At 36.8% G+C, this 25,126-nt stretch overlaps 2 protein-coding genes across 2 annotated transcripts; both read left to right on the top strand.

Moving 5' to 3' along the window:
• The first annotated feature begins 8,107 nt into the window (after positions 1–8,107).
• cdx4 (caudal type homeobox 4) lies at positions 8,108–11,193 on the top strand. Its single transcript, XM_015001412.2, has 3 exons — positions 8,108–8,543; positions 9,434–9,579; positions 10,594–11,193. The coding sequence occupies exons 1-3, from the start codon at positions 8,108–8,110 to the stop codon at positions 10,825–10,827; spliced, it is 816 nt and encodes a 271-aa protein (XP_014856898.1). The 3' UTR covers positions 10,828–11,193.
• Positions 11,194–14,730: 3,537 nt separating this feature from the next.
• Positions 14,731–23,529, top strand: chic1 (cysteine-rich hydrophobic domain 1). Its single transcript, XM_015001538.2, has 6 exons — positions 14,731–14,894; positions 16,901–16,955; positions 18,513–18,668; positions 20,307–20,363; positions 20,798–20,857; positions 21,863–23,529. The coding sequence occupies exons 1-6, from the start codon at positions 14,746–14,748 to the stop codon at positions 21,911–21,913; spliced, it is 528 nt and encodes a 175-aa protein (XP_014857024.1). The 5' UTR covers positions 14,731–14,745; the 3' UTR covers positions 21,914–23,529.
• The last annotated feature ends 1,597 nt before the right edge of the window (positions 23,530–25,126 follow it).

Raw genomic sequence — 25,126 nt, 5'->3', positions numbered from 1 at the left:
CCTTGATTTTCACTTTTTACTGAAAAAATAAGAAATCGTACATTTTTATGGCAAAAATCCAACCTGAGAAAAATAAATATTTTCAGTGTGAATGATTTTCCTATTATTGCCTCCCTGGCCTTTCAGACTTATCAAGCAAACCTCTTGGGACTGTGATGCAGACGGTGTGTTAGATGAGAAGACTGCAGCCCAGCCTGTTGACTCAGTAAACCAAAAACTTCTGAGTTATTCCCAGTGAGGTTTGTCTGGGCTGAATGTGGGCCCGGCTCCTGGTCCTAGGATTGTGGAAGACTCACTTCCTAGTTGTGACAAGGTGTCGGCAGCCTGTCTGTTCCTCGGGACATTGTCCACCTCCGAGCAGGAAAGGAAGGAACTCTTAATCATCCTGGTCACGACTGGAGGGCGCCACACACTGGCCTTCCTCTGGGAGACACTTTTTACTGGCGCTAGTTGTGTCCAAGTGAGAGGTCCTCACACACACACACTTACTAGGGGACATGGGTCATTGACTGTCCCCTGTTGTCCTTTGCTGTGTTTACAGTAAGGTGTGTGCCAACCATTGGATCTGAATGCATGTCAACAACTTCCTGTGCAGACTATTTCAGGAATATAAGATGCAAACAAACAGGGGAAGGATGTAGGAGGGGAGCAGGGTTCGTGACTGTCATGTTTTTTCTGTCTTTTGCATCTGACGCAGTGATTTTCCATTCCTGTGCAGGTTGGAGGATCATTTCCAGAGGGACAGCACTGCTTTCAAGTTAAAGATTTAAGAAAAAATAGTGCGATGTTAATCAAAGTTTGCAAATATGATAATCTTGTCTTGATCGTGCCCCCAAAAGAGGAACATGTTTTGGAGTAAATTGTCCAAATCAACTCCAGAACAAAAGCAAAACACTTTGTGAAGTTGCTGGATGAAGCCAGTAAGACAGAGTTATGAGTCCATACCAACATCGGCTGAGAAATGAAGAAGACATCACTCTAAAAGCAAAATAAGAAGCTACTTTACAGTTTACAAATGGACTCAGGCACAAAGATTTCAACTTGAAAGAAAAGTCAAAGTTTGTAATATTTGGAGAAAGGAAGATGAAATATTGCCGCCTGAAAATAGCTTGTTAACTATGAAGTACGGAGGTGGCAGCATCATGATGCGTTTTGCCACAAAGGAGTTGGTGCACTTTATTTAATAAACTGCATCATAAGGCAATAACAGTTTGGTAACTAATTACATTTTTTCGAGTTGCATTTTGGAAATAATTTACTTTTAGAACTGCTTTTACTACACTGTACTTTTTACTTTTACTTTATTATAAAGTATTTCCACTTTTGAGTAAAATTTCTGGATTTTCTACCCACTAAATGAAAAACAAACATGTTTTACCAAATACTTGAGTAATTTCTTGGACAACTACTTTCTACTTTTACTTAAGTAAAATATGTCGTACATATATGTACAAAATTATTCAACCTGATAATAATAATAATAATAATAATAATAATAATAATAATAATAATAATAATAATAATAAAATAATAATAATAATAATAATAATAATAATAATAATAATAATAATAATAATATGAACATTTAACAATAAAAATAGTTCAAACTGAGTCATTTAAAGAAATCTTTATCAGCCCAAAAACAAGTATTGTAAAGTTTTTAGGAGAAATTTAAAGCCATTATAAATAAAAACCATTGTGAATCCATAAACTTAATCTTTATTTTTATTTTAGTCTGATTTTTAAAAAAATATATAATTTCTCATCAGAGATTCATCTGACTCAACAGCACAGCAGCATTTAAAAATAAATAAAAAATACACAGATTATTTTCCTCCAAGGCGTCAATAGAAGAAAAGGCACTGCCATCCTGTGGACTGCAGGATAATTACATTAATAAGTGACCATCATTGGGCTGTGAGGCGTCTGATTGTGTTTTCCTCATTTAACAATAACACTCATGATCCCCTTCACCCCACTCCCACTCCCCTCTGACCGCTTCCACAGCCTCTTCCCAAAGCAAACAGAGCTGCAAAAGCACTCCATTAATCACACAAGCGGAACCATTAATGAATTCACAGAACATTTGAAGTTACAATTTAATAAGAACTGAAAGAGACACATCTGGGATGCAGCTTGTATTTCCGTCTAACAGAATTTTTTTATGCAAAAAATGTTTAAAAAAAAAAAAGAGGATGAAAGGAAGAAAATTAAACGTTACCTCTCAGGAGACAGAAACGCCCACACAATGGCATTCCCAGACCCCACAGATGCAGATGAGCGACAGGTTAACCACGTTCACACCTCTCACCTAAATTCAGAACAATGAATTTGGTACTTTTCCATGAAAACTCCTCACTTTAACCCAACCTCGGGTAGTTGAGGCAAAAACCCGTTACGCTACATAGAGAGTTTATCTGGAAAAAGGAAAAAGCGTCACAAAAACATCTGTGGAGAATGAAGCAAGAACAACATCTTGTACTTCAACCTTTGACCTTTAAAGACTCTCAGCTCTCCTGCCAATTTATGCAGGCCACCTGAATTTTATAACATGGCCCCCAAATGAACTTACTTCAACCAAAAAGATTGCTGCTCATTACGTTCACACGAAGGCCAGCTGCAGCTTCTTATTCGACAAAAATGAAACCATAAAGGTTAATAAATTCAATAATAATACAAATTTAATCATTATGTCAGAGTTGGTCAACACAACTCTGGTTTCTGGCTGATCTTGGATCACTTTAATCCTTTTTGTCCAGGTGCAAGAAAAAACTAACTTAAAATTAACTTTTCAACAAGATATAGAAGCTTAAGTTAAGTAAAGAATTCCTTAATATTGATTTTAAAAAAAGTACTTGTTCCACTTAAAACAGGAAATTTTTTCCATCTTGTAAGTGAAAAAATCTGCCAGTAGAACTAGTACTTTAAAAAAATATAATTAGTGAATTATTTACTTAAAAGTAGCTCCTCTATCTTGGTGGAAAATTACTTGAAAGTTATTTTTGTCTTATTTCAAGCTTACTGAATATTTAGATTAGAATTAGGCCAAATATAGTTGTTAAGATTTTGGACATGAGATTCTTTTTAATTTGTAGTGAATGGTTTGATTTTAACAATTTCTACCATCATTAATTATAAATAATTGTTTCAATACTCAAATAAACATCCACATTTTTTAAATTAACCAACTCTGTTGCACATTATTTTGAGCAGGAACACACTAATCCAAATAACTGCATGATATTTATGCCTTTACTGTACAGTATTTTAAACTTTATTCTACTTTTATGTATTTTAAGAGTCTATTTGCTTTGATTGATTGAATGAGATATTTATTGTAAAGGTACTCAATGAGGAAACATAATGTAGTTCACACATCTGCTGCTCCTGTAAAACACCCACTTTTCTTGTTGCAAATACTTTTAAATGAAAACCAAAAACTGAAACCGCATGGTGACAGAAACGATCCAACTCAGTGTGATCCAACCGCACACATCACCAAAGATCTGCGCTGCAATCCATCAGTCAAGTTTGTACAAAACTTTAAAATAATCTTTTAAAGCTTCTTGACTGCTTTCTTGTGTCTGCAGCAATATTTTACACCAAAGAACATATTTTTGTCAGCAAAACTTATAAAAAATATTTCAAAAAACTTTAAGGGAAGCTGCATTTCTATGAAGCATCAGTTAACCCAAACAAACTATTTAATATATTTAATATTTCTAGCAGATTTGTGGCAGTTTCTGCCACATAACTGCAAAGCAATTGGATGCAACAAGGATGAAAGGAGAAGGGAACACCAGTCGCCGCGCAATAACAAACAGCTTGAGGCTGGAAACAGGAGCGTGAGGATCTGCTGCTGCACATTTTGTTTAAATTCACCAAACATGCAGACAGAAGCAGCAGAGAGAGAGAAAGAGAGAGAGAGAGAGAGAGAGAGAGAGAGAGAGAGAGGCGTTAACACAGCTGCAGACATGCATCTGAGCAACAACACAGCTCCATCATGTTTGCATTAATGATGCCACTATGGCTGCAGCGTCTGGTCCCCAGCTCCTGCTAGTGCAGGAGCACTCAGTACGCCTCCTTTACCCCCTACCAGGAAGGTAAACAATAGGGTGAACTGGTGTTCACTGCTCCGTGTGTGTGGGAGCAAAAACAGCTCAACTTCAGCATCAAATGTTTCTGCATCCGCAAAGTTTAAAGTTCAAAGGGCAGTATTAAGTGTTTTCCAGACACATAATGTCACAAATATTACTTAAAAGAAATTCAAACCCTTGAAATTGAGCCTCTGTGTCTTTAAAAAGTCCTGCTCACTCTGAAACTCCGCCTTCAGGAAGTCATCACAACATGGCTCCTCTATTAACCCTTCAACAACGTTTTTACCAGCGTTTCACTGATAAGTACCTCCTATAACGAGAACAGCAGTTCCACCAGGTGTTTGCTAATTGCTCCTGGCTAGTCTGAAGGAGCTGATTGGGTGAGGGCTGCTCTGTGAAGCAGAAACTCAGAAGCTTGGAAACTGCAGTTCTGAGGAGGAGCTGCGTCTTAAAGGCGGAGCTACGTCCACCCAGGCGTTTTTCACAGCTGAATGGTTGCCATGGAGATGACAGGATTTCTCAAACATCCATGAAGGAATAAAAGCAACACTAAAGGGAAGGTTTTTGATGAGGGAATAACTTTATAATACAATGTAAATCTCAAACATGCTGACTTTACGTAAACCTGCCTCTTTAAAAAATCATCACAATAACAAATTAAATAATCAAAGTTAAGTTTTATTAGATTTGTATCGGATTCAGAATCCCAACCAGGAAGAAGAAACAGGAAAAGAAAAAAAAAAACTAAAAAAAAAATGATCAAATAGGTTCTTTAATCTGTCTGCTTTACAAACCTGTTAGTAAATCAACATGTGGATTCAGATGTTCCCTTCGACAATAAGGAAGTTTCAAATATTTACAAAACAACAATAAAGTCCAAATTGCTGCAACAGAAATACTTCCCCTACAAACCGACATGTAAACTGGAAAGTCTGCGGATGATTTGATTTTTACGGCCAGCTACGTCGATTAACACCCAGAACCACCCAGGCTTCCACCCCTGCCTTGTAGCGTCTTCCACCAGTGAGCCAGACAGCTGCAACTCCTTTATTTAATCAGTAACATCCAGCACACAGACTGTTTGGGGTTGTTTTAACCCCACATACCCACATCTAAAAATATTTCTCAGAAAATCATTTCTTTTCGTCAGAATGAGTAAATTCCACTGCGGCCAACTGGTTGTTGTTTTCTCTTTTTTCTGTTTTAAAATATGACTGTACAAGATGTTCTTGAAGCGCTGTTCTTTTTTTTTTTTTGTCTACTAATTAGTTTGTTTACTTATTTGATTTGCTGATAACAAATTTTGTGTAGTTTACGTACATTTTGAATCTGATAAGTAAAAAACAAGCACATGACATATTTTCTCTCTCTGTAATACACTTCTTTGAGAGTAACATTTCCTCATGTTTATCTCTAACAATAATTTACATATTGATGGAGTATATTACACAACAAAAACTGTAAGCAATTAAAGGAAGAAAGAATATTTGAGTCTGTTGCTGTCAGTAAAACAGCCCATAAACAAAGTACTTTGCTCGTGTTTCCACGTCTTTCTATGCAGATGTTTTATATTAGAGATTAAAACTCATCACTGGTGCCTGTGTGTCAACTATTTGTCTAAAAATAGCCGCAGATGTTCCTAGTTTGCCTCCTTTCCTGTGGTCACTTCTCAAACATCTGTGAATTATACTGTACTCATTAAATGAGGAGAATGGAGCTCCGACTTAAAAAACAAACAAACAAACAAACAAACAAAAAAACAAGCAAATTAAACTATTCATGTAATTATTCCACTCCACTGACTGATGTTTCACAATAAATTATTGCGCTGAAGCAGATCCAGACGTTAGAAAAGAGACATTATGCAGTTCCTTAATTTTATCACTTGATGGCAGTGTTGCACTGTTTTACTGTTCTTCACGGACAGAAAATAACAGATTATTTTAACTAAACCAAAGGATTGTAAAACAAAAAAGAAAGAAAAAACAATGAAGGAATTCCAGTTTTCCATCTGCTGTATCCAAGTGTATTAACTGAAAATTTAGTGGAAGGAAAAACTTTGGCAAAAAAAGGGTCCAGGCAAAAGATAAAACGTTTAGAAGATTATGAGACAAAGACCATTCAAGAGATTCATGAGGCATCGATTGCAGCCAGAGTCTGAGCATTAACAACACAGATGAATCCAGAATATGCATGACACCTGTCGCACTGAGGGTTTTTTTCCCCCAGAAGCTTTTGGGAACTGTCCACAATACCAAAAATACTGCTGTTAAAGTTTCCTGTGAGTTTTACTCCCTAAATTTAATTATCAAAATAGTTTTAACTTATTTTATTATAATGTAATTTATTGAGATATGCCTGTATTTTTAAGTCATGTACGTCATTTTCAGGCTTTCATTACATTAACATCTAAACATGTTGAATGTTTAGATGTTTAAATAAATAAACCATTATTTGTTTGTTGTTTATTTATTTGGTTGGAAGGTGATGGACTGGACTTGGAGTGGACTGTGGAGGTTAACAAGGACCCCCCAAATTTAGATTTTGATCATCTAAATTAGATTTTCTAAATCTAATATGGGGTTCTTTTCAGATAAATATACCAAATTAAAATAACATATTTTCCACCTTTCATCAACGTCTGTGAGCCTGACTATAAAATGTGCTTCCGTGATCAGTCAGCACAAGGGGGCATCGTTTGGTCCAAAAAGCTTCATGAAGTGTGAAAACTGCAAAAAAAATAAAAATAAAAAAATACCCTGATCACAAAATAACACAATCTATCGAAGTGAGAGAGGCTGGACGGAAAACACGTTGAAAATAAATTTATATTGTTAAAATTGGCTTATTCGAGGTTTTATTCTGCAGTTTTAGTCTAAAATGCACACATTTATGCTTTCGTGTGCAGCTATTTTGCAACTAACAATTAAAGAAAATTGTGGGGAAAATGTCAAAAAGAAAAAAGTAAAATGATGCGTGGCTCTTTTAAAAGATGCCTCTGCAGATCAGTGTGCACCATCTCACTTTTACTATCTCATAAACTTTTTGTGACCAATAAACAAGTAGGCCGTGATTTAAAGAAGGATAACATGACTGATTAATGCGCACCTCCTTAAAAATGTGCTTGAATGTTTCAGTCGATAATTGAATTCAAACGCATCTCTCTTTTTTTTGTGAAGCGCCAGATTAAAAGCAGTTTGAGCGGACAGCAGTGACTGATGGTGCCACCGGCCACTGTTTGTCTCTGGGAGGAGGAGAGGAGGCTGCAGGAGTTTCCTTGTAACCGGAATTAGCTGTGAAGTGCGACCTTGAGGTGTGAACGGAATACGAAACAAGAAAAAGTCTCTCATACTTTGCACCTCGTTTGCAAGTGAATATCCTGACATATAAGTCCGGGTTTACGTGTGAAGCGTGGTCACGGTTCTCACAGTAAAATTTCAAACATGGTTTCGTTTTAATTCAGAGTGATAAAAGTTTAAATAGTCACCAATCCTAAGCAACGAAGGTAAATTATTTTAACAAGCTATTTATTGTAAAAGTTAATCTGTGCGTAATTACGCACAGGCCTCCTTGTTTACGTGTGTGGACGTGCAGGCCTGTTTTATTGCCCGTGTGTGCAGCTGATAGGCCCTGGTGATAATTTATTCATGGAGCGGATAACCCGTGCTCGGGATAGGCCCACTGTCACAGGATGACGCGCTGCAGGACAGACGCAAGGGACATTCGGGCCTGCAGCACCGGTCACTTCCATTTAGATGTAAATCTGCGAGGATCGAAGAATTGGCCGGCCTCAGGCAGGCCGCAGTGTACCTTTAACTTCTTGTCATTTGGACGCATCATGTAAAGCTGGAGACAAACTGCATTTCACACTGGGAAACCATTTGGACTACAAAGAGCGCAAGGATCGACGCTAACAGTTGGCAGGGTCAAAATGTCGCCGTGAGATTGGCTGCATTTTCCCCTCTGCTGCTGAAAAGTAAACCTTTCCAACCTTTTTTTTTGTACAAAATATGTACGTTGGATACTTACTGGATAAAGAAAGCGGGATGTATCACCAAGGGCCAGTAAGAAGATCGAGCATCAATCTTCCTCCACAGAACTTCGTTTCGTCTCCACAGTACCCTGACTTTACAGGATACCATCATGTGCCAAACATGGACACCCACGCACAATCCGGGGCCAGTTGGGGACCCTCATATGGCGCCCCGAGAGAGGACTGGGGTGCATATAGTCTTGGACCTCCTAACAATCTTCCTCCCCCCATGAACAACTCTTCTCCTGGACAAGTTCCTTACTGTTCGTCCGAGTACAGTCACATGCACCCCCCCGGAGCTGCGGTGCTGCAGCCGCCGCCGGACAACGTTACTGTTGCACAGCTTTCTCCTGAGAGAGAAAGGCGCAATTCATACCAGTGGATGAGCAAAACTGCACAAGCATCTTCTACAGGTGAGAGCGTCATCTTGGACAGACGTAGGCCTCCATTTTGCGTCAGAAATCTGGATTTTACGCAGCCGCAAGCCATCTCCCATAACCTCTGAAATGATCCCCGAGAATAAATCTATCTAGCTGGTGTTTATGGACACGAATATAAGTGATAAATGTAATTATCCTACCGCTTTGACAACTATTCTCTCTGCTGTTGTGGGTGGGAATTAAAATAAAAAAGAAAAGGTGTGAGGAATCGGCGCCGTGTCCAGTTGTGATGTTAATGTCATTATTTCTGGAGTTGTGAGCTTGACTTCCTTGTTACATTGTTTGCTGCTTCCATCGCTGCCAGTCATATCCACTTTGATGTGCGCCAGATTCCTTCCCCAGAGTCACTACTTCGCCCAGAAGAGTCACTTTTTCTCGGCTTTTTCCACACACACACACGCAGCTGGGAGCGTTTATGCAGAAATAAAATAAGCAGATTGTTAAACTGTCTCAATATTAAATATTTCTAAATAAACTGTTTTACATTTTAATTTACTTAATTTCTCTTTCATAGCTCAATTTAAAGACGAATAAATCAAACAAATTCAGTTGTTTCACAGTTAATTTCCACATATTTGTTCCTAACTTCAGTCTTCGCTTAATATCAAAGAGAAAATCGAGACCTGGTTCTTTGAAATTCACTTCGTCATCAGAACCAGATCAAAAGCAGCTCAATTTGCGTATCTGAGGAGAAGATGTGGATTTCAGACGCGGCTGAATAACGATGCGGCGCTCAGATAGGCCTGGCCGGTCCAGATACGCAAGCCTGCCCAGCTGTCTGCAGACTCACGATCATTCAGATGAAAACAAATAAATAAAGAAAGCCTTCTTGTCCTCACCGTATCAATTTGTCTTGTTCTCAGGTAAAACAAGAACGAAGGAGAAATACAGGGTAGTGTACACAGACCATCAGAGGCTGGAGCTGGAGAAGGAGTTTCACTTCAACAGATACATCACCATCAGGAGGAAATCCGAACTGGCTGTCAACCTGGGTCTGTCGGAAAGACAGGTATGCATAAAAGTACTCTTATGTGTAATGTTGATCCATTCAGAAGAGGTGTAATATGTCAAATTATTACCAAAGCTTGATAAAAACGTTGACAATATTGGCTGTAATGTGAAAATAATGTGGCATTTCTAAAATTCATAGCAGAAAAATGTGTCCTCACAACTCTATCACTTTGTTTTTCTGATTTTACTTAGTTTATTTGCAGAGAAGCAGAAAAAGAACAATTTTACAGATTTTAGACATAAATATATGACATTAGAAGAGGCTTGGAAAATGATTAGCATCAGATATAGCGTACTTCAGCTATTTTATTTTTTAAAGACTTAATAAAATATGGCAAAATTTCCTCTAAAAATTCAGGGAACTATTATTCAACTGTTTGAGCAGTTTCAAAACAAATGCTTATAATACGCCGGTTGTTTTTAACATTTACATTATTTCATTAAAAAAAAACGTCCTCTCTAAGAATCTCGATTCGTTTATTTACATCCTATGCAAGTTTAAGAAAAAGTTTTATGATAAATGCATGCTTTCTAATATCCATCTGTTTTTATTTCATTTTAAATACTGCCTTAACAGAGTATGGTATTGTTCCTTCAAATATACTGGATGTTAGGATTTATCTTGTTTATTGTTTTTGACAAAAATGGCTTAAAAGAGATTTTAAATATATGTATAGTATTGTTTGTTTGTTTGTTTGTTTTTTTCCTTTATCAAAAACTTTGGAAAATCTTACGAAAATATTTGGAGTTTACGCCAAAACCCCAATTTATTTTTACTATATTGAAACCGAAGGAAATATAACAATCTAACAAGCTATAGATTTTACTCAATTACAAAAATGTAAAGTGAAATATGAAGTGGTTTTACATGTTCAAAAGAAGAAGAGTTATCTATCTTCTAATATAATATAATATAATATAATATAATATAATATAATATAATGTAATATAATATAATATTAAATATATAATATTTTTAGTGCTGAATGTCACTGTTTGTGTCTTTTCTCAGGTGAAAATATGGTTTCAGAACCGCAGAGCCAAAGAGAGGAAGCTGATAAAGAAGAAATTGGGTCAGTCCGACGGCAGCAGCGGGTCTGTGCACAGTGACCCGGGTTCGGTGAGCCCTCTGCCGGTGCCGGGCTCCCTCAGTCCCACGGAGATCCACAGCTCTCTGTATCCTCCTCAGGGAATGAACACCTTGCCGTCTATCAGGAATATCCAGCAGGTGACTGTGACTCAGTAGAACAGTCCAAATGCGGACCGTCCGGTCCGCCACCTCTCCTAAACTGAGCACTCCAACACGCTGACATGCGGGACACTTGATGGGCAGCAGAAGGATCCGAACTCCCAACCCGCTTTGCTATTTTTTTTGTTTGTTTGTTTGTTTGTTTGTTTTGTATTACGACATGCTGGAGGCTCTTGAAATATTACTTTTAATAGAATAGTTCTAATGAAGTGGGAAATTTTTTTTTCAACTCCAAAAAAAAGTCAACAAAAAACAATAATAAAAAAAATCTTTAAATTGTTTGTGAGTTTATAAGACATAAATATGGTGCTTTGTTTGTGAGGAAGTGTATGTGCTTGATAAAATTTAAGAAGAAAAGAGTCATTCCGGTAAAGTTTGAACCGATGCGTTTACTTGACAAATCATTTTCCACTTGTTTTTAGCACAAGGGCAGCTTTTAATGATGCGGGTATATTGTCGTCTAATGGCAACTTTATAAATGTAAATAAAGTGTTTTTGTACAAAATGTATCACCTTTTATTTCCTTTTTTTAAATAATACAATAACAGAGTTAGACCTAACCTAAAATATGTTTGAACTCTTATTTTCTATTGGCCAAAACAAGTGTGAGAAACAAATCTGCTCCAATAAATTCAATCATTACATTGCGAGGCATCTTTCGCTGATCAGTGATTTTTAATCAAATGTGGTGCAAAGAAATTAGCATGAGGTTCAATAGAGACTGCAATTCAATTTTTAAAGATTATAAAGTCTAGAAATGTTTCTGTCTATGTTAAATGTGTAATTTCAGTGTTGGAAAAAAGATTCGGCTTTATTCGAGGTGTTGCTTGCTCCACTTTTTCCAATTTGACATGTTAACTGCGGCTTGTTATTTTAGAAATAAGTTGATCTATAGCCTTTGCCCTTGTGGGATTTTAACGGGTTAATTTATTACGTCTGAGTGGAGGACTTCCGTGTGTCAACTCTAAGATTGTTCCACTGTTTTTCTGTCACGATGGACGGCGAGCACTTGCAGCTCTTGTAAATCCGAGCGCGGTGAGGCGATAAAACTTTTCAGCTCTGGTTGCAAGAGTTTATGGTAGGCCATTTTACCATATAATCAAATCAACTTCAATCGCTTTTTTGTGTTTTTTCTATTTGAAAGTTAATGTTTGAAAGACCTCTGAAGTTAAAATATTATTAAAATAACCTTCCCACCAGTTATGAAAAGACGAAAGACTTTTTACTCTGACTGAAGGTAAAGATTAGGACACCCTAACCCTAAAATCTGTGGCTATCTCTGCATGTTTGGAGTCATTGTGATGTTCTAGGGACTAGATGCAGCTTTAATCTCATCTTTTCCCTGAGAAGCCTCTAATACACTATAGTAATGTGGAGCTTGCCAGCTCCTGCTGCAGCAAAAGCATTCCCAAACCATGAGTCTTCCACCTCCATATTTCACAGTATGAGGCTCTTTACCTTGGATGTTTGGATTATGTTGAATAATTTTAGACTAATCTGTCCAAAGAAAAACGTTCCAGACATCCTGGTTTTTGTTTCTGTTCTCTCTGGCGAGCCTCAGACTGGTTCTCATGTTTTAATTTGATAAGTTAACTTGAGTAATCTGCTTCTGATTGCAGATCTACTTTAACAATCACATTTTAATAACATTTTAGGGTTTTTTGGATACTTCTTTTAGCATCTTGTGGTCTGCTCTGAGGGTAACTGGATGGCCAAATGTTGGCAGCTGTTTTAAATGTCCTCACCTTGTAGACTACTTTCTGTGAAGTGGCGAGGCTTATTTGAATTTTAGAGAGCTCTTTAAATCATTTATAAGCTGCTGCTGATATCAGACAGTTTTTTGGATCTGGGATAAACCAGAGCTGAATGCATTCTTGTAGGAAGCTGAAAATATTAATGTGCAACTACGATTGTATTTATTTTCAATCTATGCACTGAAACATGGCACAGTGTGTCCTTTTGCTGTTCTAGTTAGATACAATCCATCAGGTCTACAAGAAAATAGTTTGTCCCTGTAACTTTCCCTGTTTTAAATGCATGGCAGCCATATTGGATTCTTGTATTTCTGCTTGTGGTCTTTAGGAGTACAAATATGACATCGACACAACATTACAAACCAAAACAATTTGTTTTAGTTATTCCTCAATGTGGGAAAGACAAGAGAGCATATTGAAGTGAGGCTTATGTAATTTGATCTTCATAAATCAACAGATGCTAACAAGTAAACAGATAATTGTGTCTGTATCCATAGAGCAAAAATGACAACATTTAAAACAACTTACCAGGACCAAAGTTGATCTTTTCAACATTCACAGAAAGAGGGGAACGGTAATGCAGGTGAAACAAATCTAAACTCTCACCAGGACAAATGGCACCTTTTTTTTTGGATAGATCTTTTACCAGAGTTCACATTTACATTTGAGGGCATTGCACGTTTAGTGTAATTTTTCTAGTGGCAAATAATTTCATTTTTAGAAATAATATACAACAGGTTTTAAGTCACTAATACATCCTCTTCTCCTAGAGCAGCACTGGTGATATTTGAAGTGCCGAATAAATTTTTGAATGTAGCTTTCACTAGTAATTATTTTCAGAAAACACAAAGCACTACATACTTCAAGATTTCTTTCATAAATATGACCCCAGAAATTCCAGCTGCTTCAAGTTTCACAGTGTAATCCCTGAATAAATATTTAAGATGTTTAAACAGGAAGTTTGTATTTGGAAAATGAGTACATGGAAACACATCTAAAGCCCAGTTCACACTACACGGTTTTGGAATTGTCGGCCGATGGAAAATAATAAAGAAAATTTAAATAATTCTACTCTATGGTCTTTATTTCATGACAACATTACTAAGAGCATTTTATGAATGTTGTTTTTTTGTAGCACAAAAAAAATTAAATGTAGATTGCCCCAGAAATGTCACAGTGACATCCTGAATGTAATACTGATTTAATATCAAATGAAAACATTTGTGGGTGGATGGCAGGACGAAGTTATCTTCTCCATACAGAGCAAATATCCTGGACTTGCATCAAGAGCAGATGTAAAGAAATCCTTTTTTATGCTTTTTGTTCTGAATTGGGTTTTCTTTGTTAATGAGTTTTACCTTCTGATTAGTTAATAATATATAAATTATAAGATATATAATATATTCCCTATTCATTCCCCCCGCCCCCCATCCCATTTTGGTGTTTTGCACTTCTCTTTTATTTTTGCACATTCCCACAACTTCTATCTTTGGTTGAAAAAAATTGATTGGGAGTACATAATGAGTGTTATTGAATATTGGGAATTATTTGGGGGATATTAACTAAAAAGGTCATTATCAGATGATATTATTACTTTAAGTTTCATAAATTTGTTTGTGATAATCAGCTGGTAGATTTTATGAGTAGTGGTTTCTCATGGTAAGCATGTAATCATAAAAAAACCTCAGTATTAGTGTATTGAGTCCAGCTTGCATCATCATCAGAAAGGCTAGCGCTACGCTAATATGCTGCCTTGACATGTTGCAGTTGGTGGGAGACTGAAAGGCTAAAATAACATTACAGTTTGACAATGTCTCCCACTTTATATATGAAGCTATTGTTGAACTGGTGAGTTTCTCCAGTGACTGACTGATGCATCCTAGGTGCACAAAGGAGCATTATCACAGATCCTTTCTCTCCTAGCAGCTGTAGGACTTTAACAAACTCAATAAGTCTGTCTAACTCTGCTATTATTGTTTTGCTTTTGTTTGTTTTTTTCATTTAAAATGATCTTCCTTATGTCAACTTCCCACACAGTAGGACAATAAAGGATATTTCTAAAATCTTCTTTTTCTTTGAAAGAGCCAAGTCTGCCTATTACATGACAAACTGTCTTGCCATACCAGGTTCCAGCTCTTGTAAATCTGGACGCAGCGGGGCGATGATGAGCGTCTTACAACCCAACATGGCGGACTTTGATACCATTTATGAGTTAGAAGACGAAGACGATGAGCACGTAGTGAGCGAGGAGCACTTACAAAGATACTGTCCGGAGCCCGTGATCATGCGAGGGGCCGGGCACATCACCGTGTAAGCCGCGCTCTGCTTTCCCCCCCCTCTTGTTTCTCTTGTTTGTGTGACGGGGTCGCTTTGTTATTTCCACAGAGCCTGCCTAGCTGAGGCTAGCCTGCTGCTACTACTAGCTAACGTCAAAACACAACAGAAACAGTTGAACATCTGTGAAGTCGAGGAGTTAGCGCACAGTAAAGTAACGGCTATTTGTCACCATGGCAACCGTTACCTGGACTGGCAGTTGGTATTCCCGTTAGTTATGTTTACATGAGATTAACCGTTAGCTAGAAGTCTTATCACCGAGCAGCAGCCGTCAATCTAATGTTTTGGACTGACATTATCAGTTGAGCTTAGTGTCTTAATCTGTCAGTTTTTCCTACATTTTACCAAGTTTAAATATAAAGGCTACGAGTAGACACCCCCCTGGACAACTGATGGAGTCTGTTGCACTTTGAAAACTCTAATTAAGTGATAACAAGGCTAAAAAGCATCTCACTTCAGCATCTTGTCATCACTACCGGCTGCCTCTTCATCTTTTTATATCATCCACTTCATACACTCAGTCCCTGTCACTTTATTGAACTTGTCAGGGGGTGTTTGTTCTATTTGGGGTACAGAACATTTCAGAAACAAATCACAGTGTGGTTAGATTTGCTGACACAACTAGTCTTTATTGTGCAAATATGTGAGTAAGAATATAATTGTGCAGAAAAGTCTTGCTGAGGCAAAAGTATTTCCCCCCTTTAATATGTATTCTGCTTTTCCTTTTTCATCACACTTAAATATGTCAGATCATACAACCAGTTTTTAATGAGCATTAAAACTTTAAAATTATTTAAATTAAGGGAAAAGAGCTATTCAAACCAGCCTGGTGACAAACTAACAAACCTGATTATGTTATTAACCATATTTTTTAAAGCTAATCTAAATTTCATTACCCAAACTCAGGCTTGATTACTGCCAAACCAAGAATTTACTCAAACATAAACTGTCTGACAGCTGGACGTTGGCTGAAAAAATACCAAGAACAGATGAAGCATCAATTCATTGGCATCTGTCTGCCTGGAAAGGGCTACCAAGCCATTTCTAATTTCTTGGGAGGCCAACGAACCACAGGGAGAGATACACAAAGAGAGATAACATTAAACCATGGTAAACCTTCCTATTAGTGGTGACATACCAAACCTGCTCTCATCCAACAAGGAGCAAAAGATGGAGCAAAAATGGCATCCATGGTTCCAGGACAAAAACCTTTCTAACAAACCAAACACAAAACTACAGCTTACATTTGTCAAAAATATTCTCATGATCCTCAAGACTTTGGAGAAAATATTTTGCGGACTGATGATAGTAAAGAGGTTCTTGGAAGGTGTGTGTCTTGTAAGCCAGTTGCAATAAATCAATTAATGGCTCAGTAATTAAAGCCCAATAATTTCCATTTGCATGATTGTTCATTTTTCTTTTTCTAACAAAATCTGGATCACAAAAGTATTCAGTTGGTGCATTGGTCTCAATTAGCCCTTCTTTGAAGGACAACTTTGTTTACAGAGATTTCATAATTCATTTTAATTATTGTTTTGTTGATCAATTTTGGATATTTAAAATATCTTCCTGTTCCAGTGTTAAATATTCATCAGAATTTAAAGTTTATTGATCTTTCAGAATATGTTCTTGTGTTATTATGCCATTATCATAACATTACTTGAAAATGGCTTCAAAATCACAACATTGTTTCGAGCAATAACTTCTGGGATAATTTATCATTATTGTTGGCAGAGCAGTATGACAGCATTGGTTCATCTTTAGCAACATGACTGAATATTTTCTGCAATTTGAGTAAATGATGGAAAAGTACAATAACAAGCTCGTTAATCTAATGAGGAAAAATATGTTTTTGTTCATGTTTTCTGTTTTTAACATTATTAAGCTGTAGAAATGATTAAATTAACTATTATAATCATCGCTGCACCAACTTCTCTGTGTTTCAGCTCTCATGTCAAATGTTTTTTTCTCTTTTTTTCCAGGTTTGGATTAAGCAACAGATTCGACACAGAATTTCCCTCTGTTCTCACAGGAAAGGTACGGTTTGTCCTTATTATTTTTTAAAAGTTTTTAGACACTACACTCTTTCATGTTAATTTCTGTTCAAACCCAACTGGGATGAATTAAGCAATTAAAGCTGCAGTGGATCTTTTGTTCTGCTGGGCCTTTAACGGCCCTGACTTCCCCAGATCGGCCCATTCAAAGTTTCCTGGGTTGGTTTGATCTGATGCAGATGCATTATAGGCAGCGTGGCAGAAAAGAGCCTGAATGTGCTGCAGTCCAGCTCTGTCAATGAGTAAGCCGTCCATTGGTGCTCGACTGGGAGGGGGATCATCTGTTTCTTTTTTTTTTTTTTTTTTTTTTCAGAGGGTCGAGCTCCAGGTGATAAAATAATGAAATGAGGATTCTGCCACAGACAGGGGAGCTTCCTGGGTCGGACACTGAAACACAAAAAGGCTGCGGGGGGAAGAGCAGGCCGAGGGAAGTGTAGGGCAATAAAAAGCACCTTCAGTATTGTGACCCAGGGTGACATGTGATGGATGAGGTCACAATTATGATGATTGAAGGGTGCAGATCAGACCCTGCTGGGCTTTATTCTGAGTTCTTTAGCTGTTTGCAAAGAGACCTTTGCATCCTGTCATAAAAGATTACGACCCCTGTTTTATGGCGTACAGACTCGGCGAGGAATGAGCATCCATTCAAGTTGTTTGGCCAGTGCTGCCACAGGCTCTCAGCTTATCTCTCCTTTGACTCCCTGCTTTGCCTTGAACAGTCTGGAGCTCAGTTAGCAAGTCTGGGTGTAGAATAAAGAGACCCCATCTCTGGACAACATCTGCAAACATCTAGCCTTTTGGTTTTCTCCAGCTCTTTGATCCTTCCTCAGCACAATTAAGCACTTTTTAGGTCAACAACACTGAGAGACACTTGCACTGTCCCTCTCCCTTTCAGCTGTTCTTTAGCTGCACATCTCCTCTAGTGCTGTAGCGGTTAATCTTAATGAATTATTGTAATAATTGTCAACTAATTTGTAGCGCTACGTTAATTTACATTACTTTAATTTACTTTGAATGCACAGGCTTCTGTATTTTTTGATGTCATCTGTTTCAGATGTTTCCTTACGGGGTTGGCACCTCGTTTCTTTACAAAAGTAAGAAGTAAAAATAAATAAGTCTGAGTAATCTCTGCAAACAGCTCCACTCAGCTATAACGCTGTGGCGTTCAGAGCGCAGGAAGAATCTCGAGATTATTTTACTGTTTTTGACAAAACAATGTAGCAAAGCATCATTTTAAATTCATCTAGCCACAACAAAAGTAAAATAAAAATGAGTTAAATATGTCTATTTATTGTTTATCAGATGTAACAAGTATCCAGAACTGAAGGCAGTTTTTCTTTTCTTTCTTCCCAAAAGATGGACATGAAGCATTAACTTTACTTAACACTGATTAACACAGAATGTTTTTTGATTTATTGCGTATTGTGACAAATAAATGCATTTTGCATTTAAGATTTTAAAGAAACTTTTTTTCCAAGTGGCATAGTTTAGTTTTACGTCGTTCAAATTCTGCAATACTTGAATAATTGTTTATTTTCAGGTAGCACCAGAGGAATTCAAAACCAGCATCGGCAGAGTGAACGCCTGCTTAAAGAAGAACCTGCCAGTGAATGTGAAATGGCTTCTCTGTGGCTGTTTGTGCTGCTGCTGCACGGTGGGCTGCAGTCTGTGGCCCGTCATCTGCCTCAACAAGAGAGTAAGTCCGACTCTGACAGCCTGACATCAGCTCTCAAATACCATACGGCAGGATTTTTATCCAGATTTTTATCCAGATGTTCTCATCCCGACAATCTTAGGTCAAATTTACGATAATTTTAGCTGATAATCTTAACTTTAGTATCCAAAAATTGTACTCAAGTAAGAGAAGCACTACTTTAACATGTTTTACCCAAGTAAAGTAAAAAGTATTTTGTGAAAAGTCTAATCAAATACTGAGTAACTGATCAAGTTATTAAACATTTAATATTTAGAAATTACATCATCAGACGGACCAAAATATAAAGTTAAGTGGAATATTTGGTATTTTAAGAACCAAAATGATAATAATTCATATAAGTTACAAAAAATAACAAAATCAGGCAAAATATTTTTTTTCCAAGTCAGTTTCTTTCAGTAAAAAATCTTCTACAAAAACTACAGGTGTGTGTCTGGTGAATCTTTTGTTAAAACATGTTTGTTTTTCATTCAGTGGGTAGAAAATCCAGTAAAATTTCTCAAAAGTACTCAAATAAAAAGTCAAAAGTACAACATAGTAAAACTACTCCTTTTTCAAAAAACCTACTCAAGTAAATGTAATGCTACTTCCCAACTCTGGTTAAGGCTGATCGGCTCCAGTTGGTGGAACGTCGGGAATGCTCCGATCTAAAATCAGGAAATTCAACATGTTGGATCGTCTTGGCTTGACATCACAGCGTGTGTGAAAACGTGGCCTGTTGAATCAGAAAGCGCAGTGACAATCCCAAACGAAAAACAGCTGATGAGTCCGGTGGACATCAGAGATGGAGAACCGACTCGTTTACTCGTTAACGCAAATGTTTGTTCAACCAAAACAACAAGGAGAGAAACTGGATCGAAATTATATCATTTATAAGTTGGTTGAAAGTTTACACTTTGGTCTAGTTTGTTTAGAAAACCTATTAATCCTAAGATTTTTATCGCCTGTTACAATAAATTGTCCCAGAAGTTACTGCGATAAACAGTAATATTGTCTGTTTGAGACCATTTTCAAGTGATATAATGGTAACAGCATGAAATGCACAAACACATCCTCAAAGATCAATAAACTTTAAATTCTAATGAACATTTAACACTGGAACTGGAAGACATTTTAATTATCCAAAGTAAATAAATAAGATGAATTAAGTCTCTCTATAAACAAAACTGTCCTTCAAAATAAAAAAGACTAGTTGAGACCAAAGCTTTAAACTGAAGACTTTTGTTATTCAGTTTTTAGAAGAACATAAAAACGATAAATCATACATTTAGAAATGATTGAGGTTGTTCTAATTTATTATGCGATTAGTTGATTTATTGCTTATTGTGACAGGCCTAATCACGTGTGTTTTCTCTCAGGGTTTAATTTTTAAATCCTGATGGTAATAACGGCTCATGCTCAAGTTGTAGCGACTCTCTCTCTCCCAGCCCAAGGTGGCGTCTTTTAAAGGTTGTGTTACTGACAGCAAAGTGGAAATTACTGGCTGGTAAATTGGGGAGTTCAGTCCATAAATCCTGAAAATGGGGGCAGTTTCCTCCTACCTGTTGGAGCGTTTGATTGACCTGTGATTCATGTCGTCTAACGTGCATCTCTTCATTTTTGTTTCTTCTTATTCCAAAGACAAGACGGTCAATCCAGAAGCTGTTAGAGTGGGAAAATAACCGATTATACCACAAGGTGAGACAGATGTTAACCTGTACATTTGCCTGTTGTGTGGAAGTGCATGATTTGTCTGCGAGCGGAGCATCATCGTGACGGATAATGATCATTAATCTGTTCTGCAAACTGCGGTCTGCCACAGAGGTCTGAGGGCCGCGAGGTCGGCAGTAAAAGGCCGTGTTAATTTTGTTTTGTCTCACAGCAACAAATTACAGCTAGTAGCCGTGCGGTGAAATAAAGGAAGCTCTTCGGGGTGTCTGGCCACGGCTTGACCTCCGCGAGACCAGACAGTCCTGCTCCTGAATTCCCCCGACGCTAAAGAGGAGATCTGAGACAGATTCTCCTTCCTTTCTGTGTGTGTGTGGGTGTGTGTGATTCAGTCGGGGGTGTTTGAGTGTCTTTGTTTCTGCTGAAGAGCGGCGGAGATGTTCACTCCTCTGTTCTCCCTCCAGCTAGGGCTGCACTGGAAGCTCAGCAAGAGAAAATGTGAAAGCAGCAACATGATGGAATATGTGAGTTCACCGACAGACATTAGCTGATAAGGTTTCTGTGTCATCAGCATCAAAACGATCCAGCAAAGATGCAACTTTTACTTTAGTCATCTGATGATTAATTGGATTTAAACAAATTGTCCTTTTTATAGAAGATATAAACTAATAATACACTTTTTGGCCCTAAATGTAATAACAGTGTTCCTTTAGTAAAAACTGCAGCTAAAAAAATACTTATAACGTGTGAAAAACTCAATACTTTCTGTGTGACTTATCAATATCATTTGAATTAATTGATTAATAATTGGATAACATAAGGTGCTTAATACATTCCTTATTACAGAATTTGAACCAAGTTTTTGAAAAGTTTTGTGTCAAACATTTTTACAAAGGGTGTTTTATTTAATCTTAATTACAAAATGTTTATTTTCTGCACAGATTAGTTCAATAAGGACTTAATATTGATGTTTTTAAGTGTTGAATGCTGTGTGGGAGATGGAAATGCCAAAGAAATTCATTATCTGTCTACTTATCTTTTAATTTAACTTGGATAGCCTTTATTTTTATTCTTTTATTTAATTTGCAAAGAAGAATGAGATATATTTTGACTTTCTAAATGTGCAAATATGTCTTAAGTTTTAGTTCAATAAATTATTTACACCTGGAGGGAATAAACACACATCTAAACAGGCTTCATTTTCCTTCTACTCCACAATTATTCACTACTTTGTGTTGAGCTATTGCAAAAAAATCCTAATAAAATGTGAGAAATTATAAAAAAAAAAAAAAAAGGTTCAGGATGTAGGAATATTTCTGTATGCTTACTGTCTTTTTGTTTTTTTCATAAAAGATGTTTTTTAAAAAAATCTCTTGGTGAAAAATAACTTTAGCCATTGTTATAGGAAGGTGATGATATTCTAATTTATTGAACATGGCTGCATAAATACCACTTTGCATTCCTTACACATTGCTTTAAAGATAAAATATTTTGCTGTTTTCCTGTAAACCGTTTTCTTCTCTCTGCAGGTGATTCTTATAGAATTCCTTCCTAAATATCCTATATTCCGACCGGACTGAGGAGAACGTCATCAGACCGGATGGACGGCCCTTCAATCTTATCCTTAGTGCCTTGTATGTATATATATGTATGTATATATATATATATATATATATATACACACAGTATGTTGGAATAAGGGTCAGGCGTCTCTCGTGATGACCCCGTACATCTCCCTGTACTTTGTACAAAACAATTTGCAACACTGTCACTTTGCTTTAGAGCAGATTTTGCACATTTTCTCCCCCTGTTTGTTGATGATGTTGCACTCTGATTTTATTTTATCTCATGTGTTAAAACGAGTAAAACTTTTGAAAAGTGCATTTACCCCAAAGAACCTTCAGCCTGGTAAACCAGTGGCCCCCTTCCTCGCAGACGAATGTGATGCCTCCACCTTTCCGTGACGATCCTTGCCTTATGTACGGTTAGATATTAAAGTATAAATCGATGTAACTGGAACCGGCTGGATCCAGTTCTTAGCAGGTAGACGAGACGGTTGCCTAGCGCCCGTCTCCCCCTCCATGTTGTTTTCGTCTTTATATTAACTCTTTGTACCTGGGAATTAGCTAGTACAAGAAGTTGACGTGTAAATACCATGGTAGGATAAGCTGTACAGTGGTATGCCATTGTTTACATAAAGTTTACTTAGTCTTTTAGATTTTCTTTGCCAATATATTGCTGTACCATAGTTTTGATTAATGAAAGATGTCTAGTTCATATGGACCTGTTTACCTTGTAAGCCATATATAGTTACAGTGTATCTGATGCCAGATTATTGCACTTGAGCCCAGAGGAGAATCCTGATATTCAAACAAATTGTCTTTCGGTGGGTTTTTGCCAATGATCGATTCTATAGATATTTTTTAATCCTTCGATTTTGCATTATTTTTGTAGTTTTGTATCCGTCTGTGCCGTGTTGGAAGAACTTCACTTTGTTTCGGTCATCATCCTGAGTGATTGTGTTACTTTTCATTTAAGTCAGGGGTGTCCAAAGTGTGGCCCGGGGGCCATTTGCAGCCCCGGGACTGATTGCGTGTGGCCACTGACTTCAGTTCAGGGAAGATACAAATTTGATAGATGATAAAATGATCACAAATAAAATCTTCTTACAGTAGAAAATATTTGCTAAAAAATAACCATGTTTTCTCTTCAAGAACCAGTAACTTTTACTCAAAAGTTTCACCCAAATCTGCTTCTAATTGATTTAATAAACTTAGCTAAATACAGCAAGCATTTTCAAAAAAAGATTGACCTAAATCCTGATTTTATTCATTTTTTCTTTCAATTCATACCTAGAAATTTTACATAATTATTATTGAGGAAAATCTGCAGAACCGTTTTTAAGTTTTGGATCTAGAATAATTTACACATCATTTTCCAGCAGCAAATCTGACTTATTTATTTCAATACTGCTTAGTTGATTGTTGATTGGCCCATATGACAAAAGGTTTGGACACCCCTGATTGAAGTCAAAACATTTCCCGGGTTTCATTTTATTAGTGCCTCTGGAATAGTACCGTCTCCTTTGTGTGCGAAGGAGACTGAAATCCTCCTCCCGGTATTGTTACAGTTCATGTAAATGTTCGTCACCACGACCTAATTCCTCTGAAGAGAGAAAATAAACTGTTGATTTTCACCTTTTTTGTTTTGTTTCTTCTCTTAATTTGTTCTGCAACCGAAGCTGCAGCAGTTTGTCATGTTTAACAAGGCGCTGTATCGTTAACTTTAACAAGATGGGCTGCAATTACTTGACACATTTGTAAAACGTAGGAATGCTGTTAGCATAACCTGCTGCTACTTCCTAATTTTACAGACCGGTGGTCAGAGAGGTGGAAGCACGCTTCACTCTGTTTCTACTGTATCTTAAATACAAAACAACTCCCCTTGCACTGAAGTGGAGACATTTTATGGTCCTTTGTTTCCGTTTTCCCATTCAATCTTAGTCTTACTTTATACACTTTATTGCGCATTAAAAGCGCAGTAAAGTGCGCAAAAATTAATCATCTGAGTGTTGTGCCTCCATCTACTTGTATTCCAGGCATTTTAATAAATATCTTAATTTTTGAGGAACTTCTGATTGGTAATCCATAACTTTATGGATTAAATAGCAGATAAATGGCACATTGGGGGCAGGAAGTTTCATAAAAAGCCATCTACACACTAAAAAAAATTTTTTTTGTCCTATAATCATAAATGTAAATATGTGAAAGCTGGTCATTTCTTCTCAGACTTTAACATGTTTTTGTCAAATAAGCTCAATACTGAGCTTTTCAATAACTTCAAAACATGAATGCACACATATAGAAAAACTATGACCGAGTGTTAGGGCCTTACCAAGAAAAAATAAAAACCAAATTACAGGAATAAAGTTATAAAAAGTAATTTCTTTGAGAATAAAATCATAGTATTAAAAAAAATATAGTTGTATGAGAGTTATGTGACAAGGATGAAGTCGGGTTTACGAGAATAAAAACATGATAAAGTTGTAGTATTGCAACTTTTTCATGATACTACTTTTTCACTCAATTTACTTTTATTTTCTCAGTGTAGCCCCATCAGTCTGTCCATAAAAAGAAACTCATGCCCACCTACGTACAGTAGAGGACCTGTGATGCTGTGGGCCAGCTTGGATTCCAATTAGAGTTCTGTTAGAAATCATAACCAAGATTTTACATAAAAATCAAAATAAATTGCAAATGGATTGTACATCAGTGTACAGAAGCAAATAGTTTATCTTGTTTAAAGATGTTTTTATGCAAAAAAAAAAAAAAGCTGTATTTGAAAATCAGAATTAATCCAAACATGTTAAAACCCCTCTACATATGAAGACTCAAATATAAGAATCTTCTGAATTACCTGAATCTTTCCCAGTCCAGATCAGGCTGTGTGTGAAATTATGCAAACATTTCATATTTACTTAATGTACATATTTTTACCACTAGGGGGCAGGCTGGGCAGTTCGGACACTGAACAGTTCCAGATGCACAGCTCTCCAAAAGTATCAATACACCAGGAAGTTTTACACACTCTCATGTTAATCAGAAATTTAGATTTTATTTTAATTTGTGCCAGATTAAGAACTAATGAACAGGACAAAGATGAAAGTGTTTACCTTTTTGTTTCTTTTAAAAGAACCGACAAATAATTTGAAATCAGAAATTTCAGTCTATTGAACGGGTAGAGATGTAAACCAAAAGATGAAGCTGTAATTGAATCAAGAATTGACCCAAAAG

This window comes from Poecilia mexicana, unplaced genomic scaffold, assembly GCF_051168715.1.
Source record: "Poecilia mexicana isolate PSO_F unplaced genomic scaffold, ASM5116871v1 scaffold_10, whole genome shotgun sequence".
Lineage (NCBI taxonomy): Eukaryota > Metazoa > Chordata > Actinopteri > Cyprinodontiformes > Poeciliidae > Poecilia > Poecilia mexicana.
The sequence above is the reverse complement of the archived record's forward strand: the minus strand, read 5'-3'. Positions and strand labels throughout refer to the sequence as shown.

What these genes read in the sequence shown, in the direction of transcription:
- cdx4 (XM_015001412.2), top strand. Translation starts at nt 8,108, where the DNA reads ATGTACGTTGGATACTTACTGGATAAAGAAAGCGGGATGTATCACCAA. An exon ending in TGCACAAGCATCTTCTACAG is followed by an intron (nt 8,544 to 9,433) that starts GTGAGAGCGTCA and finishes TCTTGTTCTCAG; the next exon opens with GTAAAACAAGAACGAAGGAG. An exon ending in TGGGTCTGTCGGAAAGACAG is followed by an intron (nt 9,580 to 10,593) that starts GTATGCATAAAA and finishes GTCTTTTCTCAG; the next exon opens with GTGAAAATATGGTTTCAGAA.
- chic1 (XM_015001538.2), top strand. Translation starts at nt 14,746, where the DNA reads ATGATGAGCGTCTTACAACCCAACATGGCGGACTTTGATACCATTTAT. An exon ending in ATAACCGATTATACCACAAG is followed by an intron (nt 20,364 to 20,797) that starts GTGAGACAGATG and finishes TTCTCCCTCCAG; the next exon opens with CTAGGGCTGCACTGGAAGCT. An exon ending in GCAGCAACATGATGGAATAT is followed by an intron (nt 20,858 to 21,862) that starts GTGAGTTCACCG and finishes TTCTCTCTGCAG; the next exon opens with GTGATTCTTATAGAATTCCT.